Source organism: Aethalodelphis obliquidens, unplaced genomic scaffold, assembly GCF_003676395.1.
Source record: "Aethalodelphis obliquidens isolate GAN/ISIS:26980383/991018 unplaced genomic scaffold, ASM367639v1 scaffold46, whole genome shotgun sequence".
Classification (NCBI taxonomy): domain Eukaryota; kingdom Metazoa; phylum Chordata; class Mammalia; order Artiodactyla; family Delphinidae; genus Aethalodelphis; species Aethalodelphis obliquidens.
This window is the reverse complement of record NW_020837990.1, coordinates 3,179,206-3,197,333: the sequence shown is the minus strand read 5'-3', so window position 1 is coordinate 3,197,333 and position 18,128 is coordinate 3,179,206. Positions and strand designations below refer to the sequence as shown.

The window sequence follows — 18,128 nt, the reverse complement described above, 5'->3', positions numbered from 1 at the left end:
GTTGTGTGACCTTGAGTGGGTTACTTAACCTCTTTGCTCTCAGTTTTCTCATTTGTAAAATCAAGCTAATAGTAGTTCTTCCTTTATACAGTTGTTACTAGGATCAGACAATGCCTGGTACATAGTGTGTACGTTGTGTAGTATTTAAGTAGAAATAGAATCTTTGTGATGATTGTGTTGTAAAACGTTTTGTAGGTGGCCAAGGATGTATTATTGCTTTGAAAATATAGTAGGGTGATATAATTGCTCTGTGTCATTGTGAACAATATTGAATGGGTGAGTAAATAGATTAGGAAACTTAGCTGTAAGTCTTCAGCGACTTGGGGTCTTTAGTCAACAGGATTACGATGCCACGTGATGCAGTCCTGTGACAAGGAGGAACGTGCTGATTGGTGTAATTATTTTGTCAAGTGTGACCAAAACTTTTGGGCTGAGCTCTGAAGAATAGCTATTGGAGCATGACTACCGGAGGGAATCTAGATTTTTAAAAAATGTAGCAAGTAGACACTTTGCAGAGGAAACAGAGATTCACGGGAGTTTAAGAAACTTGCCCAAGGCAGAAATGTGATTCCTTCACCCACCTTCTACGTCTGGATTCCTACGTTCTCACTTGACCCACGCCATGTGCAGTGGCTCTGAGGTTTATGGGTGAGAAAAAAGAGGGTCAGACGTGCGAGGACCCGTTCAGCATCCCCAGGTCCAGCCCCCTGTCGTCTTTGTGTGTCTGTGCAGAGGAGAACGAGTTCATCCTGTACGCCATGCGCAAGTCCATCCACCGCTACGACTTGACCTCCGGAGCCACCGAGCAGTTGCCTCTCACCGGGCTGCGGGCAGCGGTGGCCCTGGACTTCGACTATGACCGCAACTGCTTGTATTGGTCCGACCTGGCCTTGGACATCATCCAGGTGCGTCCACTCTGGGTCTGCTCGCGGGGGCTGTGCCTCGTGACTGCCCAGTCCTGGTAAGCTTCTTGCAGAGTGGCCCGAGGAGATGGGTATTGGAGGTTTTTAAGTTGTAACTCCTCTCAGGGCCAACGGAGGACACTTTTCAGTTTTCTGTTTTAGTACGTTCTTTCCCTACCTACCTCTGTCCTTGTAGGAAGGACAGAGGGAGCCGCCCGTCTGTGGTATTGCTTCTAAGTGAGGTCTCCCTTTACCTGCTGGACAGAGTTTAGGATTCGGAGTGTAGCACTATTAGTCCCTCCCTATCGTACGCACTGCCTCGTTAGCATCCTTGTTTCCAAGCTGTGATATAGTAACACTTGACTTCTCCATAGTTCACGTAATTATCCATTTCAGCTATTCTGAGCACGGTCAAGAACCAGGAAGTAAGCTGTGAAGGTCGCCATGCAGGCCAGATAGATGGCCATACACTCAGACCCATGCATTTTAAAGGAGAGCTATTTGATATTTAGTCATTGCTTATTTAATCCTTTTAGAAAAGCAATTCCAGCAAGTTTTATCTGGACTTCCAACCCAACAGAAATTTTACAGGGCCCGGGTATCCGAAGGGTTTGGTGGGGGGTGGCAGTGACTACTGCCCGTTACTGTCCCAGCGATAGCACCTGATGGCTAGGAGCCTCCCGAGGGAGGAAAGACTTTTTATAAAAAGCAGACACAGGATTTAAAAAATAACAGCAGTCTGGTTTCGTTTATTTTAAAAGCAGACAGACTTATGCATTTTGGTCATCTCCACCTCATTATTGTGATACAGCACAGCTCAGTGACCGGTGTTCATGATGATAATGCAAGGTGATAGAAAAGATTCAGTTCTGTTCAGTTATTCTGCTTCAAACAGGAAGCCATGATCCATTTTAGAAATGCTTTTATCAAAAACCAGCTTCATGCATCTGGAACACTTATGAATATAAAACATCTCCGCCCTCCCCCTTCAGGCCAATTGAATAAGTGGCTTCCCATCGAAGGGGCTGATTTGGCTGGAGGTCGTTTGAACATTTCACACCGTTTCTTCTTTCTTTCTTTCTCATCAGCGCCTCTGTTTGAACGGGAGTGCAGGGCAAGAGGTGATCGTCAGTTCTGGCCTGGAGACAGTGGAAGCCTTGGCTTTTGAACCCCTCAGCCAGTTACTTTACTGGGTGGATTCTGGCTTCAAAAAGATTGAGGTATGTCCTTAATTATGCAAGCAGGGGAGCCCCTGGGCTGGGAGCCAGAGTTGACACAGAAGCAGGAGCCAGTGTGTCTCATTCCTCTGGAGATTCCCTGAGAAATGCAGAGAATGGAGGTCCCGTGTGCGAACAGGGTGCCTGAATCTGTTAAACAGAGATTTCATTAAGATACCTGAATACTTACTTTTGGGCTAGCAGAAGCATAGAGTAGTAACAGCAATGATGATAATGATACCGTCGCGTTCTTACAATGCCGTAACAGCCACACTCGAGTATTATGCTGTCAATTAGCATAATGAAGATAATATCGTGATTATTATCATAATATCATTGTTATTAATGATGAGATACCCTGTTGGAACCACTTTGCATGAATTATTTGATTCACTTCTCACAGCCACCCTGTAAGGTAGGTGCTCTCGTATCCTCACTTCACCTGTCTGCACCTGAGCTCCGCAGGGCACTGGGAGGGTAAGAAGTCATGGTCTCCTAGGCATATGCTCAACCCCTGCATGTTCCTGCTGAGGCAGTGGGGCGCTGCCTCCGCACCTCTTTATACTGATTTCACTAGGGAGACATGACTTGTGGTTTACTGGAAGGCACAGTAGAAGCAGAGAGACCCAGAGAGTTGGGGGAAGTTACATGACAAAAGCCACAAACTCGAGAGATGGACCTGGGTTCAGTCTTTTTTTTTTGCGGTACGCGGGCCTCTCACTGTTATGGCCTCTTCCATTGCGGAGCACAGGCTCTGGACGCGCAGGCTCAGTGGCCATGGCTCACGGGCCCAGCCGCTCCGCGGCATGTGGGATCTTCCCGGACCGGGGCACGAACCCGTGTCCCCTGCATCGGCAGGCGGACTCTCAACCACTGCGCCACCAGGGAAGCCCTGGGTTTCAGTCTTTATTCTAGTAGCTAAGTGACTCGGGCAAGTTTCTCATCCCCTCTAAGCTTCAGTTTCTTCATCTGTAAGGTGAGGATTCCTTTATCCATTCAGTCATTTGACAAGTGCTGTTTTCGGGCACACTTCGTGCCAGGTATGGTTTTAGGTCATGATGATACAGCAGGAGGCAAGACACACAGGTCCCTGTGCTGAGAGAGATTAGGTTTTAGTAGAGCAAGCAAAATAATGAAGAAATAAGTCCATCCGTCCTATTGGTGCCACGTGCTGCAAAGAACATCAAATGGGGCAATGTGACTGTGTGACTGTGGAGAGGAAGTGTCTTGGAAGGGACATCTGAGCTGAGCCCTGATCGAGGAGGGGATCACTGGAGTGTTCCCCTCACAGGGCGGTTGAGAGAACGGAATGGAAAGATACACAGCGCCGGGCACACACTGAGCAGTGCGTCGGTGGTCTTCTTATTACTCTTCCGCTCCTTTTTTTAATTGAGTGTGGTCAGCGCTCTGCTAGAAGGGTGCAGGTAAAGCTTCAGTGTCCACACGCGTCCACAGTGTACAACTGAAATACGGTGTGTGAAATGGTGCAAGAGTGGCTGCCCCTGGATCAAGGCGGCTCAGAAGGGTCAGCAGAGCCGGTGGGCCTGGGGGTGGATCTGGTGGGAGCAGACGGGAGCAGGTATGTCAGGCTTGGGGAACCATGAGAAGACCAGCCTCCCTGAAGTTGTAGGAGCCTGTGTGGAGGAGAGAATGTGGAGAGAGCAGTCTGTGGAGGCTCTTAAACGGCAAGGCGGTGACGTTGAGCATTTGTTTTGTGGACAAAGCAGAGCCATGGGTGGCTTTGGAGCTTGGAGCAGCGGAGGCGGGGGGAGTTAGTAAACACACAGTGAGCACTTACTTCGTGCAGGTCATCAAGCCCCCAGAACTGGTGGCGCTGGCTCCGCTGTCAGACTGTGTGAGAATTGTCACCTGAGCCAGAGGAGGGAAGAACTCATTCTGGCTGGAGGTCAGGGCAGGTTTCCAGATCAGTCTGTAGGGGAATCAGGCGGCCATAAAGGCACCCATCTGTAGGAGGGAGCCAAGTAGGAAACTTTGCAATGTTGAAGGAGCTCAGACCCATCTTGGCCTTTTCCCCTCCTTTGTCAGGTGGGGAATCCAGACGGCGACTTCCGACTCACGATTGTCAATTCCTCAGTGCTTGACCGGCCCAGGGCTCTGGTCCTCGTGCCCCAAGACGGGTAAGTGTGGTCCCAAAGGAAATCTGTGTGTGTCCAATGCTGCAACAGACAGATTCTCATGGAAAGGCAAACTGCTGGACAGAAACTTGTTTCTAACGATTGTGGTTGAAATAATCTATGACCTGCAAGTCTTGGAACCATGACTTAGTCATCCTGGGCAGCTAACTCCATCCCCTTTCCATTAGCAAGCATCAGAATCTCTGTAGGCACCCAGATGTCTCACAGCTGTGGGGTGTTTCTCTAACAAAAGGTAGTATTAAAAGTCTCTCTGGACATAGTCAGGCCCACATAGTTGGATATGGAGTCTTTATCTTGAGTTTAACGTGTGATACACACATTTAACCCCTTGCTTCTTTTCTCTGCCCCCCAGCTTGTGTTTTCTTACCAGCAATTTGTATGCACTGGGGAAATGCAGAGGTGCTTTTTATTAATTTATTATTAACTTAAGGAAACAGAGCTATAAGGGAAATTCTGGATGAGGCTTTGTAGCATTTATGATTGAGAATTAGATCGATTTTTAAAGAAAATTCTGAAAATAAGATACGCATTTGATTAAAAATATTAAAAGAGAGTAGAAGTTTATGAAATGAAAAATATTTGTTTCCTCCATTCTCTTAACTCTTCACCCTCACATTTCCTAGGGGTAATCATTGTTAACAGTTTCTTGGTTAAGAGTTATCATTCAGAGTTTATTTTTACCCGTGTAGACGTGTATGCCCTTTAAACACAGACACACAGACATACACACGCAGACACACACAGACACACACACACACACGCGTATCAGAAAGGATTATAGAATATTTACTATTCTGCATGTTTTAAAAATATTTAATATGGTTTGAAGATTGTTTTATGTGAGCACATGTAGATCTTTAGACATCATAATATTCTTTTGTGTGTACCATAATGTATCACTTTATAGATTAACATTTTTGTGTGTATACGTGTATATACACCTAAATATATATGTGTATACACACCTATATATATTTTTTTGGCTAGTATGAACAATGCTGTGATGAATATCTTTGTACATTGTCTTTGCATAACTTGATGATACCATAGATAAATTCCAATAAAAGAATTTGTGGGTCAAGTAATTAAGTGGCTTTACCTGTTAGAATTAGAGATTATAATAACAGTGCTGAACTAACTGGCTGAATGCTTGTCTCTTCGGAGCAGTTTTTGAGCTCCCATTTCCCCAGTTCTGATGGGATGTGTGCTCTTCCCCGGTTTTGGCCAGGGTGATGTTCTGGACCGACTGGGGGGACCTGAGGCCTGGCATTTACCGGAGCAACATGGATGGTTCGGCTGCCTATCGTCTTGTGTCGGAGGACGTGAAGTGGCCCAATGGCATCACCGTGGACGAGCGGTGGATCTACTGGACGGATGCCTACCTGGACTGCATCGAGCGGATCACCTTCAGCGGCCAGCAGCGCTCCGTCATCCTGGACAACCTCCCACACCCCTACGCCATTGCTGTCTTTAAGGTGGGGCCTCACCTGTTCCAGCATTGGGCAACCTGTCAGTGTCTGTGAGGAGCAGACTGAGGTGCAGAGCCTGCTGTCTCTGGGTTTTTGCAGAGATGCTTATCTAACCTAGAAACTCAGCTCATTTCTGAATTGGAGGCACTGTCTTTCTGCCCATAGGGAGGGATGCCAGACAGAGCTGCCAGGGATCCAGGATGCTCACTGTTCACCTTTCAAAAGTTTGAGCTTGCATCCCATGAAAAGTCCTGGCTTGCCTTTCAGTAGCGGTAGCCTCATTTTGGCTCTGTGTCTTTTTTTTTTTTTTCTGTGATACGCGGGCCTCTCACTGTTGTGGCCTCTCCCGTTGTGGAGCACAGGCTCCGGACGTGCAGGCTCAGCAGCCATGTCTCACGGGCCCAGCCGCTCCGCGGCATGTGGGATCTTCCCGGATGGGGGCACGAACCCGTGTTCCCTGCATCGGCGGGCGGGCTCTCAACCACTGCGCCACCAGGGAAGCCCTCTGTGTCTTTTTTTAAAATTTTTTATTTTTTGGCTGCATTGGGTCTTCGTTGCTGCGTGCGGGCTTTCTCTAGTTGCAGTGAGCAGGGGCTACTCGTCATTGCGGTGCGCGGGCTTCTCATTGCGGTGACTTCTCTTGTTGCAGAACATGGGCTGTAGGTGTGCGGGCTTCAGTAGTTGCAGCACGTGGGCTCAGTAGTTGCGGCATGTGGGCTTAGTTGCTACACAGCACGTGGGATCTTCCTGGACCAGGGATCGAACCCCTGTCCCCTGCATTGGCAGGCAGATTCTTAACCACTGCATCCCCAGGGAAGTCCCTGGCTCTGTGTCTTGGTCTCTTGTGAGGTTTGCTCTCTTCATTCCCTGATGTCTTGAGATGAGCCCTGTCCCACCTCTGCCTCCTGGAGGTGGCCTGTCACTTGTGCTTCGACTCTAGAACACAAAATGGTTGTTCAGATTTTCTACGGAAGGGTTCAACTTGTGGTCAAACTTACCGGATGCTTATCGGATAGTTTCTTTGGGGTGGTTCCTTCAGTGTGGATGCTTGGTGAGGTTTGGATAAAATCACTGACTCTTGCATTTAAGTCAGGTCTTGATCAGGCTGATCATTCAGCCAGTGAATGGTAGGTGTCCACTGCACGATGGAGCTCTTGGTCTGAGTGAGGGTCCAGAAAAAAAGACAGAAGAGCTGACTGACGAACAAAGGTTTTCTTTTTAGAATGACATCTACTGGGACGACTGGTCACAGCTCAGCATATTCCGAGCTTCCAAATACAGTGGGTCTGAGATGGCGATTCTGGCGAACCGGCTCACGGGGCCCATGGACCTGAAGATTTTCTACCGGGGGAAAACAACCGGTAAGGCAGCATCTCCTCCTTAATCTCTGTCGAGCTGATCTCTTGCAAGGGGCTGGGTGTGGGCAGTCTCTGATCAAGCAGGATCTGGCAGCCTGTCATGACAACATGTGCATTATTTAATTTCTTCCTATGACATCTTAATTTCTTTTCTAATGATACACAAACAGCTGGAAGACAGCACGTTTTTGCCTGCCTGGAACGCTGGTGCTCGGTGGGTAAATTACACCCTCCTCCTGCTTTTGGCCCCTGACTGATGGGTGGTGTGGCTTCTGTTGCAGCTGGAGAGGCTCAGTGTGCACTTAATCCCCGCTTGGCACCCTGACAGGGAGTGATGCTGTGCTGGGTGCATAGCTTCCGACAGGAGTCCCGTCTTCTCTGGTTGCTCAGATGACCAGTTGCTCATTGAGCCCTACTTCCCTCGCAATGTGAGATCTAGTTATATGATGACTTAATTCGCTTGTCCCCACTGTGAAATTCTAAACCCCATGAAGAAGGAGATTCTGTCTTTGTTTTTGCTCAGTAATCTTACCAATGACCAGCACTCAGTAGCTGCTCAATTCATACTTGTTGAAAGAAGAAGGGATGGGGGTGGGGAGTGTTGCTGGTAGGTGTAGAGAATGGGTGTATGAAAGACTGTGGGCTGAGGCTTCAAGGACTGCTGCAAGGCTCTGACTGGGTGGTCCTGGGGTCCGAGACTATTCAGTAGGATACCTTCTTCCTTACTGCACTGCCCTTGCCCCTTGTTTATCTCCCAACCGTACTGTTGATTCTAGAGGAGGGGGATCTGGGTACTCCCCAGAAGAATAGTCCCTTTAAGAAGAGCCCTCTTTATCTCAGCAGGATTAAGTAGCATCCTGGGTCTGCTGACTCTCCTTTATTGACAGACTGCTAGGTTTCCTGTTTTGAACTAGAACGTTGATATTGTCTTGTGGTTTTTGGCTGGCCCTGTGCTAAGAGAAAATTGACAAGGGGAAATAATACGGTTATAGATATCATTGCTATCCTTTGGGGACTCATGAAGAGAGCATGAAAACACACTTGGAAAACTGTAAAGTATCCTAGAAATGGAAGTCTGCATTATTGTTACGTCTTCACAGCTGACCCGTGAGGTGGGCAGGGCTGGTATTATGGTCCATGGTTTCTAGATTAGGGAACAAAATCTCAGATGTGAATTAGCTTTCCCAAAGACCCCTCCCTTGTTTAGGAGCTGGGCTTTTGTTCCAGTTCTGCCACAAGACAGAGAAGTCACATTCTTTCTTAGAGGAGGTGCCTGTTTTGAAATAGGGCAGAGAGATAAAATACAAAAAAAGCACGCACACACACACACACTTTCTCAAAGACAAAAAAAAGAAAAAGATTAAAAAAAAAAAAAAGAATGAAATAAGGAGAGAGAAAGGAATCATGCTTTCCAGCTCCAGGGGCTGAAATCTCAGGGCCTTTGACGGAGGACACCCAGCCCTACTGATCCGCCCCGCTGGCAAGCCGAGGGAATTCTCAGCACTTCTTCAAGTTACCTCCCCGTCCAGAAAAGCAGGTCTGCATTTTGACATGTGCTTGTCAGCCTCAGCTGCGCACACAGCCTCAGCTCCTGCAACCCTGTGTTCCGATGGACCCACCCCGAGTCTCGGCCGGTCACTTCATCCCAGCTGCCATGCGGTCACCGCTGTGACCCCGGAGCTACTCTGGCTAGTTTCAAGGAAGGCGACTCTTTGGGACATAAAGGGGGAATCATGGCCTGTCTCCTGCTTCCCGGGGACCTCCTGCCCGCAGACACAGGGCCAGTGAAGCCAGTTTGTCATGTCTCAGGCCGGTTTGGGTTAAATCAAAGCATTTGCGGTGGCACCTGGCTGCCAGCACTGCCTGTGTACAGTGGGTGCCTCTTGGCCTTGAACTTGTTTGCTCAATCCTGTCTGCTTTGTCAGACACTGGGAGTATTACAAGTTCATGACAGGTAGTGGCGATCCCTGGTGCCAGTCGGCTGTATTAACTTTGTTGTCTCCTCCTAACACACACAGGACTTTGTACTAGCCGTGTGTAAAGTGATAACGGCATTTACTCTGAGGGATTTTGCTGTGTCATAAGCACCACACTCACTTGCTCAATGGGCTTGTATAATCTCAGTTAACCTTCCCCAAGTCCATGCGTATTATGATTCCCATTTTATAGATGAGAATGTGGAAGTCAGGTTCCGTACCTTTTCTCCATCACACATTTAGTAAGCGGTGAGAATTTGAACCGTGGCCTGGTTGACTTCAAAGCTTGAACTTCAATAAAACCATCAGGCTCTGTTCCGCCTGTGATCTGTTGTTGGATTAGCAGTGCCGTGGGGTACAACAGTGATCGAGAAATACTAGATTTTGATTGATTCTTGTTTAGGATAAGAATTTTGTTCACTTGCAAAGTGTCTGTTTGGGATATTTGGTTATAAACAGATACATTTTTTTGTCTTTATACCTGGCTGTTTTTTACACAGCGTTACTGGAATTAACTCTTCATAAAGAGTGTTTTTTCCTTAAAACAGCTTACTTTGCAAGGCTATTAATGTATGCAACTGATGCTGTAATGGGTTAAAATATTTTGGAGTTCTTTGAATTCTCCTTCAGAGCCGGCAGTAAGCACATGCTTTTCAGTATCTATAATGAAGGCAGATATTTATTATGTGGGGTGGATTTGATAGTTGTCAAAAGTATGTAGATCGTTAAGCGAGATAATAGCAATTTTGGCTCCTAAACTGGTTCTGGGGGAGTTTTCCAAAGAGGAAATCTAACAGTGTTCTGACTATGCCTAGTGAAGACACCGTGGGGCTAAGTGTTTGGTCTTCTAAAGGAACATCTTTGGAGATGAAGGTTGTCAGCTGTCCTCTCTTCACATTGCCCACCTTGCCCACAAAAGGCTGTGGCATCCTGGGTGAGGGGTCTCTAGCTGTGTTGTAGTGGAACTCTGCTGAATCCTCCTTCTGTGCTCTCCCAGGTTCTCTGTAACTAGAACTCCCGTTTTCTGTACTGTGGCTTTGGACCTGCCCACACACTCCTGCCCTGCCTAACTCTTGGGGTCAGTGACTTTGCTGCCTAGGTTGGGGTTTGTCCCTGGCCCTGCCTCTCGGGCTGCAGATTCATTCAAGTCTGTTGAGACCAATCTCCTGAATTACCGCATCTCCCTTTGCGCACTGTACTTTCACCTCTTGCTTCTTTGGGTGGGAGCATTTGCCCTGCACGGGAAAATGTCAGTTGTGTTATTTTACAGACAAGACCCATGTGAAAATACTCCTGTCGTTGAGTATTTTTCAAATATTCTGTTATTCAATTTCTTGTAACGTCAAACAGTACAGCATCCTTTGAATACAAAGAACATGTTCCAGAACCCCAGATGGGGTTGTTTTCGTTCCTGGCAGCTCAACATTCCCTCCTGCAGCCCACGGCAGGTGTATTTGAGATAAAGGGACAGTGTCTGCCCACGGAACAGATGAGCGGGAGCTGGCTTCCGGCATTTCTGCTCCAGTCAGCAGGTTATTCACTATGATAATCCAGCCTATAGGTTGATGGAGTCATTTGCAAACCCCTTTTGAATGTTTCATCATACAGGTCTCCCCCTGTGGATGTGTGTATTTTATCTACTTGGTAATTCCTTGTGCTCTTGTATCCTTAGCACGAAAGCAATACTGTTGCTGTACCATGGGGGTTTTTATCTTTATGTGTAATACCAGTTAAACACCGATGAGGTGCCAACACATCAAGGCTTCTGAGTGTGTCATCACCCATCTGAGTACTGATTGTCATTAATGAACCCTGTTTCCCAACCAGAGGCCAGCAGAGGCGTGGCCTAGCTCAGATCTTGTCTGGCTGGAAACCGGTTACTTGGATTTCATTCTGGTGGGGTTCTCTGTCCACGAGATGGCACAGCTGAAGAATCTCTATCAGTTGAGTTTTATCCAAGCATTTATGTTTCTTTTTCCCGGTTTTGGTGATGAGTAGTCACAGGCAAAAGGAAAAAATACATTTCTTAATTTCCATCCCTGCCCATCCACAGAAGTCCTCCCCTGAGAGCACAGCGGAGGATTGTGTGGACTCTAGCTGGCACGCTCTTTGGAAAGCTAAACCAGAGAAGAGATTGGAGATAGTGGGCTAGATCAACAATGACTGGTCCTTATGTGGGTTCATTGCATGTGGATTTATTGCCTGATGGGTCTCTGGTTGGTTCCTCATTGAGCTCAGCAGCTGTGTCCTGGCACAAAGGAATTGAGAAGGGCAGGCCCAGATTTTGGTCCGAGCCCTGTCGTTTCTCAGGTGTATGTTCTAATTAAGGGCTTTTGGGTCACAAGGTATAGTAAACTCGCTCAAGCTAACTCAAGTGAAAAGTGCTGTGGAAAGAACGAAGGGGGGATAGGAAGGAACCCAATATAGGAGGTGCAGGTGCGCCAGTGGGGACTGGGGCTGGGCCTGGCAAAGCCGTCCTCCCTCCCCCTCCCTGTTCCCTCGTCCTGGTGTCATCCTTTCTTCTCTCCCTAAGTTGGCTTCGTCCTCCTGACGCTGCAGACTGATCCTACCTGCACGGCTCTGATTTGTACAGGTTTTGGCTTGCCCTGCAGCACCTGTGATGCCCTGCAGCACCTGTGACACCCATGGGGCATGGCTCTCCTCCCGGATCCAGCTCCCCACCTACCCTGTGGCGTCTCAGCGTCCTGATTTCAGATTCCCAGGAGGACCGGTGGGTGCCTGGCTTGGTTCCGGGGCCATCTGATCCAGCCGGGGCCCGTCTCACACTCGCCACTTCTTTCTCTCCCTGAGCTTCGTGTTGCTGGGCCTGTAGAAGGAGGAAGTCGCCCTGGGTCTCAGGCCTGCGTTCGGTGCACCCTGGTGTTTACTAACCTGGCCACCGCCATCTGTCTCCTTTCCAGGAAGCACCTCCTGTGCGTCCAGGCCGTGCAGCCTGCTGTGTCTGCCCAAGGCCAACAACACTAGAAGCTGCAGGTGTCCAGACGGTGTGTCCGGCAGCACCCTCCCGTCCGGGGACCTGATGTGTGAGTGTCCTCACGGCTATCAGCTGAAGAACAACACGTGTGTCAAAGAAGGTGCGTCGCTTTCCTTTTCCCACCATCCCCCTTCCCTTCTGTCCCCGCTCCGGGTGTCCTTGATGCACTCATGTTTGGGGTTATTAAAAATGCCCAAGGTAGAAATTAAACCCCCCTAGATACAGACATCCTGGTTCAGGTTCCAAGGCCCTTGATCCCTCAGTCCTCATCCAGAACGGGCCCATGCTGTTCCTTTAAGAATAAGAGCTGCTTTTAGGATTAGTGTCAGGAGATGCAGGCTTTCCTCTGAGTGCCCCTTTCTTTTTTTTCCCACCTCTTCCTCATCTCATCCACGCCGCACATCTGTCTTCTCCAGCTTCTCCTGCTTCCGTAAGTCGGACCACCCCGACTTGGGCAAGGGACTGGTCGGACTCCTTCAGAGTTCACCACATCTCATCCAGCAGCTTCCCGCCCCCCTGCCCCCCGCCCCCTGCCAGCCTGGAAACGTCTGAACTGTCCAACCAATATTGCGGAGGACTTCGAGCCTTTTCCTCCCAAGCCCTGGCCAAGTGGCTGCAGCAGCCTCATTCCACTCCCCCTTTCAACACCGATTCTAACATTTTCCCCCTGAAAACCTGCTAAATCTTTCTTTCCTGTCTAGTTTTTCCATTTACCCAAAGTGGCCTTCTGGGCTCTCTTAAGAAATACAAACGGAAAGAAAATGAACCTTTTCTTCTAAGACACAGGAGACTCTCTTTCAGGCTCTCGACATCATCTTAAAGTTGTTTGGAAAGAAATGGAGTTAACACTGAATTCCAGCAGGAGAAGAGGGCCTCTCTGTATCCCTGTCAGAATGCCTTTGGTTATCCAAACAGGAGGCCAGTTATCACGTGTTCTCGACCCAGTCGACTAAACAGTGCCTTTTTTTCTGTGTGAGGAATTGTAACTGCTTGCTTTGAAGAAGTCATGGTTTGAAGAAGCAGAAAAAAAATCCTCAAGAATATGTAAAGCAAATCTCCATAACCCTCCTCGTTAATAAATGGAATATATGTGAATATATATGACCATAGTATGTATAAACTATATAGACACACTGAATATATGTTTGGATCTTGGTACACGGTCCCTTAAGGAGTCCCTTGTGAAATTAGTATTTTATAACATTGATACTAGACCCACTGTATCCACTAGACCCACCTGGCACCATCACTCTCCTTTTTCATCATCGTAACCCCCTCTGACGCTCCTAGCTGCCTCTTCTCCAATTTTAATTAAAAGAGGAGAGAAGGGGGCCTCCTTGGATGCTTGCTTCCCGGCGGGCACGTGTGTGTGGCATCCCCCTTCCCCTTTGCCGTCTAAGGCCTGTTATTTGAGTAAGACAAATGGACACTCAGAAGAGAAAGCCTTGTGGTCCAGCAGGAAGAATGATATTGGTTTCGTTTCCTCCTCTGTCTCCCCCGATGGCCAGAGAACACCTGTCTCCGCAACCAGTATCGGTGCAGCAATGGGAACTGTATCAACAGCATCTGGTGGTGTGATTTTGACAACGACTGCGGGGACATGAGCGACGAGAGAAACTGCCGTGAGTCCCCGCTTGGCCGAGTTTTCGGGATGATAGGCATTTCCCATTACTCGGAAGGCTGGTCGGCGCCTCCTGGGTGGGGCCTGCAGTCTGGGGCCCCCATGATCAGTGATGCCCATTTAAGTGGCTGGAGAAAACACATTTCCATATTAGATATTTATTATTAATTAAAGCAAACCCATATAGTAAGCTCGCTACTCATTGCAAGAGATTTACAAATACGTCGCATGGTTGGAACTGAGCTGATTTGGGAGTCAGGCAGTCTGGGCTCTGACTGTGGCTCTTCCACTGTGAATAGAGCTGGTGACCTGGGGCAGGTGACCAGGTGATAGTCCTTGATTTATAAATTTAATGTTTAGCCTTTTCGGAGATGGGAAACAGGCTTTACCTTGTTACCTCCAATCAGTTGGTGCCGGCTACCTGCCGGGCTCAGGAGAGGTTGTTCTAATTGGTGATGCCAGCTTTGGCCTGGGTTGTGGGAACATTGGTATGTGTGCAAGTAGATGTCATCTTTGGACTATGTAATTTCTAAGGTCCAACTGCGAAAGTATGTGATTCTGTTTAGCAGGGTTTAAGGACAAACAAATAACTGCTTATAATGGATAATCTATTTACCGCAAAGTTGGCCATCTTTCTTCAGTTAATTTTTAGTAGCTTCGACATCATCGCCTAAGGAGGGGTCAGTCAGTAATGTGTTCACCCGTTCACTCAACACGTGTTTATTGAGGACCATGTGTTCCAGGCTCTGTGATAGGCCTGGGGATAAACTGGTGATCAAAGTGGACACAGAGTTTACAGTCTGAAGCGGGGTCAGAGAAGTAACCAGCCAGGTACATTCGAGCCATGAGCGCTGTGATGGGGCAGCGCTGTGAGCTTCAGGAAGGGTGCTTCCATCAGACTTGGGGAGGTCCTTAGGAAGGGTGGGCAGAGGTGAACCAAGCAGAGGTAGAGGGAGGAAAGTTCCGGGCAAGGGAGCAGCATGGACGAAAGCCCTGAGGCCAATGTGTGCTGCATGAGCCGGAAAGCAGCGTGGGTTATTGAGAACTTGAGTGGGAGCCGTGGGGTAAGGGGAGGGTGGCCTGGTGCCTGGGGCCCAGAGTAGCAAGGACCTTTGGACTTTATCAGAAGAACAGTTTGGAATGACATTGAAATGACAGGATAAGATTTTGCCTTTGGAAAGATAAAGGCATGGGCAGAATGAATGAGGTGGGAGAAAGGCCAGAGCAGGGAAGCCAGAGACCAGTCTGAAGGCTTCTCTTCCAAATATTTTGCCTTTGGAAATCCAGAAGCTCATTTCTCATTTTGTGCTATAAGGACAGATTAATGGGTGTGTCCCGTCTCTGTGTACCCACCTTGCCTCTGGGGAAGGTATTTTGCCAGCCATCTGTAGAGCACGTGCCTGTTCATATGCCCCTCCTCCCAGAAAGCGACTTCAGGAACAGTCAACTCGTTAACTCATCTGGGCCCTGCAATCCTATGTACTGCCTTTTCTGGCTCATAGGAGGTTATTACCAGACCTTAATCATTTTTCCTTGGTTTCGGTGGCTGCCTTTCACGCGGAGGGAGAGGAGCTTACCAACAGCAGATTTGGGAGAGCACCAGCCTCTCCGTGTGTTTTTCTTTCCTACAAAAGGGACACTGATCAAACCTCCTGTACCTACCAGGGTCTCAGGAAGGTGCGATATTTGTGAGGGGATAGCCAGCGCTCCTTACAGACATTAATTGATATTAACATCATTGGAGCAGATTCTGCAAAGGAGTTTGTTATGGAAGAGGGTGGGCGAGGAGACACTTCTTAGAATTAACACATTGTAAGGAAACTGCCCGGACGTAATGAGGCGTAGCGGAAGCAGAGAGCTGTAAACTAGATGACCTCGTGCTCCAGTAGCTCGGGATTCCTCCTGGGGTTCCTGGGCTTTGGTTTCTACTAGATGGATGAGCTGGGGTCTCATATGGGTTCAGTGTTTTGCGAGGAAGACCTCCCTCCATCTCCTTCCCCACAGCCCCTGAGCTGTGGCCTCACAGGTTTCCATGCAGAGTTGAAGCTTCTCCTCGGAGGGAAGTATGCAGCTGGCTCTGCACTCCTCCTGGTTAGGTGCAAGTGTCAGCCGGGATTTACCCTCCCGAGCCCCTGAGACTCGCTTTCTGCTCTGCTTTCTTGCAATTCCCCGCGGCTCGGGTCCTGGACTAGTCAGATGTGGCAGAGGTGAGGGGGTGAGGGTTGCAGGGTATAAAACGTGGAGCCTGGGAGCCAGGAGGGTGGTGCTTATCTGAGCCTTCCTGAGGGTCTCCCTTATCAAGGAGGGGGCAGGCACCCTGTTCCTGGGCAGGGCTGCAGGAGGGGACAGGCCGTGGCTGGGCAATGCTGTCTGGAAGTTAAACGAGGCATCCCGTCAGCTGCCAGGGAAGAGGAGAGGCGTGGCAACCAAGGCAGACGTGGGAGGGATGCTGTCGGCACATCCCCCTTCCTCTTCAGCAGGCTCCTGCCCTGGGTGGCTGTCAGCCGCTGGGGGTTTTGACATGAATCCCCTGCAGTCTTATTTCTGCATTCATCCCCTGCCTCCCACCATGAACTCAATTACGGAGAAGAAACGGAGCTGCAAATAAGAGTGGCCGGGCACGTCTGACTGCAGGGTTGCCACCCGCCTCTCACTTCCTGATACTCCCTACCCTCTTCCCAAGATTCTGTTCTATCACGTCATTCCTTGTGGATTGGCTGCTCTAGGAGCAGCCTTCTTTCCCAAAGCCTTTTCTGGAAGGTTCTAGGGCTTATGCTTAAACCCAGATAATTTCTGTTCAGAAGGGGGAGAAAAATCGAATTGTGTTCACATTCCGAGGCAGAAGGGCGAGAGTAAGGATGGGAGGAGACGTGACATTTGTTTAGAGCCCATTATATCCACATCCTAAGGATGGGTGCTGGTCCCAAACTTGTTTTCTTATTGACCTTCATAATAATGCCAGGAGGGTAGGTATTATCTCCATTTTACAGTAGCGGGACCGGAAGCCCAGGGGGTTGGGTGAAGTAAGTTGTGGCTGGTGGAATTAAGACCCCCGTCAGGTCTTTGGGTCTGTCATCACAAGCGCTTGCCCACGTGACCTTATCTTCCTTTTGCTGTGGAGAAAACTGAGGCTCAGGAAGGTTAAAATTAATTGCTAGAGGAAGAGGCAGAGCCAGGATTTGAAACCCTGTCTCGCCTGACTGCAGGGCCTCTGTTCCCGCTGCAGAATTTACCTCACCCTCCCTCTGTCCTCTGTACGGTGAGGAGCCAGCTTTGTGTGTAAAATTGGGCCTCCTAACGGTAGTTTTCCAGATGAAGGTATTTCTGCCATTTATTTAGGAAGACACCGTCACTTCTGAGGGGATCTTAGGAGGTTATATAGTGGAGCGGTCCCCAACCTTTTTGCACCAGGGACCGGTTTCGTGGAAGACAGTTTTTCCATGGACGGGGGCGGGGGGCTGGTTTCGGGGTGATTCAGGCGCACTGATTGATTATGGTCTCTGTGCAGTGAAACCTCTCTGCTAATGATAATCTGTATTTGCAGCCGCTCCCCAGCGCTAGCATCACTGCCTCAGCTGCACCTCCGATCATCAGGCATTAGGTTCTCATAAGGAGCGAGCAGCCTAGATCCCTCTCGTGCCTAGTTCACAGTAGGGTTCACGCTCCTATGAGAATCTAATGCCACCGCTGATCTGACAGGAGGCGGAGCTTGGGCCGTAATGCGAGCAAGGGGGAGCGGCTGTAAATACAGATGAAGCTTCGCTCGCTCACCCACTGCTCACCTCCTGCTGTGTGGCCTGGTTCCTAACAGGCCACGGACCGGTACCAGGGACCCCTGATGTAACGCATCATGCTGTCTCCTAGCTCAGTGACCGTTTCTCACTCTTCCCAGCCCTGTTCGGGTCTGGAATCCGTCCATGGAAAGATAGGCCCTTATCTCCCTTGGTTGTAAATTTCAGGTTCTCACGCAGTTTATTTTTTCTGTAAGTCTAGGTTTCGATTCTGTTGTTGAAATTCATATTACAATTAAAATCTGCTTCCTCCTCTTTTTCAGTTGGCTTTCCAGTGGGATGTTTGTATTTGGGGGGAGTTGACTGGACCTAATGAGCATGTTGTCTCTCTTTCCCATCCTAGCTACTACCATCTGTGATCCAGACACCCAGTTCCGCTGCCAGGAGTCTGGGACCTGTATCCCACTGTCCTACAAATGTGACCTTGAGGATGACTGTGGCGACAATAGCGATGAAAGTCACTGTGGTAAGGGGACGTGATGTCCAGGAATCCTCTTCCAGAGGGGGCGGCACCCTGGCTCATGGGATGGGTTGGAAATGGAGGATTTCTGAAAGCCATTGTGGGATTTATGACATCAGCTGCATGGCCACCTCCATTCACATGGTAGGATTGATTCATTCATAGAGTGATGGACCCTGCTTC

At 48.9% G+C, this 18,128-nt stretch overlaps 1 protein-coding gene across 2 annotated transcripts in view; it reads left to right on the top strand.

Moving 5' to 3' along the window:
• The window catches only part of SORL1 (sortilin related receptor 1), a 160,477-nt gene that overhangs the window by 87,875 nt on the left and 54,474 nt on the right, over positions 1 to 18,128 (top strand). For both annotated transcript variants that reach the window (XM_027081993.1, XM_027081994.1), the window contains 8 exons: positions 733 to 905; positions 1,991 to 2,122; positions 4,166 to 4,257; positions 5,504 to 5,750; positions 6,967 to 7,105; positions 12,000 to 12,173; positions 13,582 to 13,695; positions 17,829 to 17,951. In XM_027081993.1, the coding sequence (XP_026937794.1) occupies positions 733 to 905; positions 1,991 to 2,122; positions 4,166 to 4,257; positions 5,504 to 5,750; positions 6,967 to 7,105; positions 12,000 to 12,173; positions 13,582 to 13,695; positions 17,829 to 17,951 (1,194 nt within the window). The remainder of the gene's footprint in view (positions 1 to 732; positions 906 to 1,990; positions 2,123 to 4,165; positions 4,258 to 5,503; positions 5,751 to 6,966; positions 7,106 to 11,999; positions 12,174 to 13,581; positions 13,696 to 17,828; positions 17,952 to 18,128) is intronic.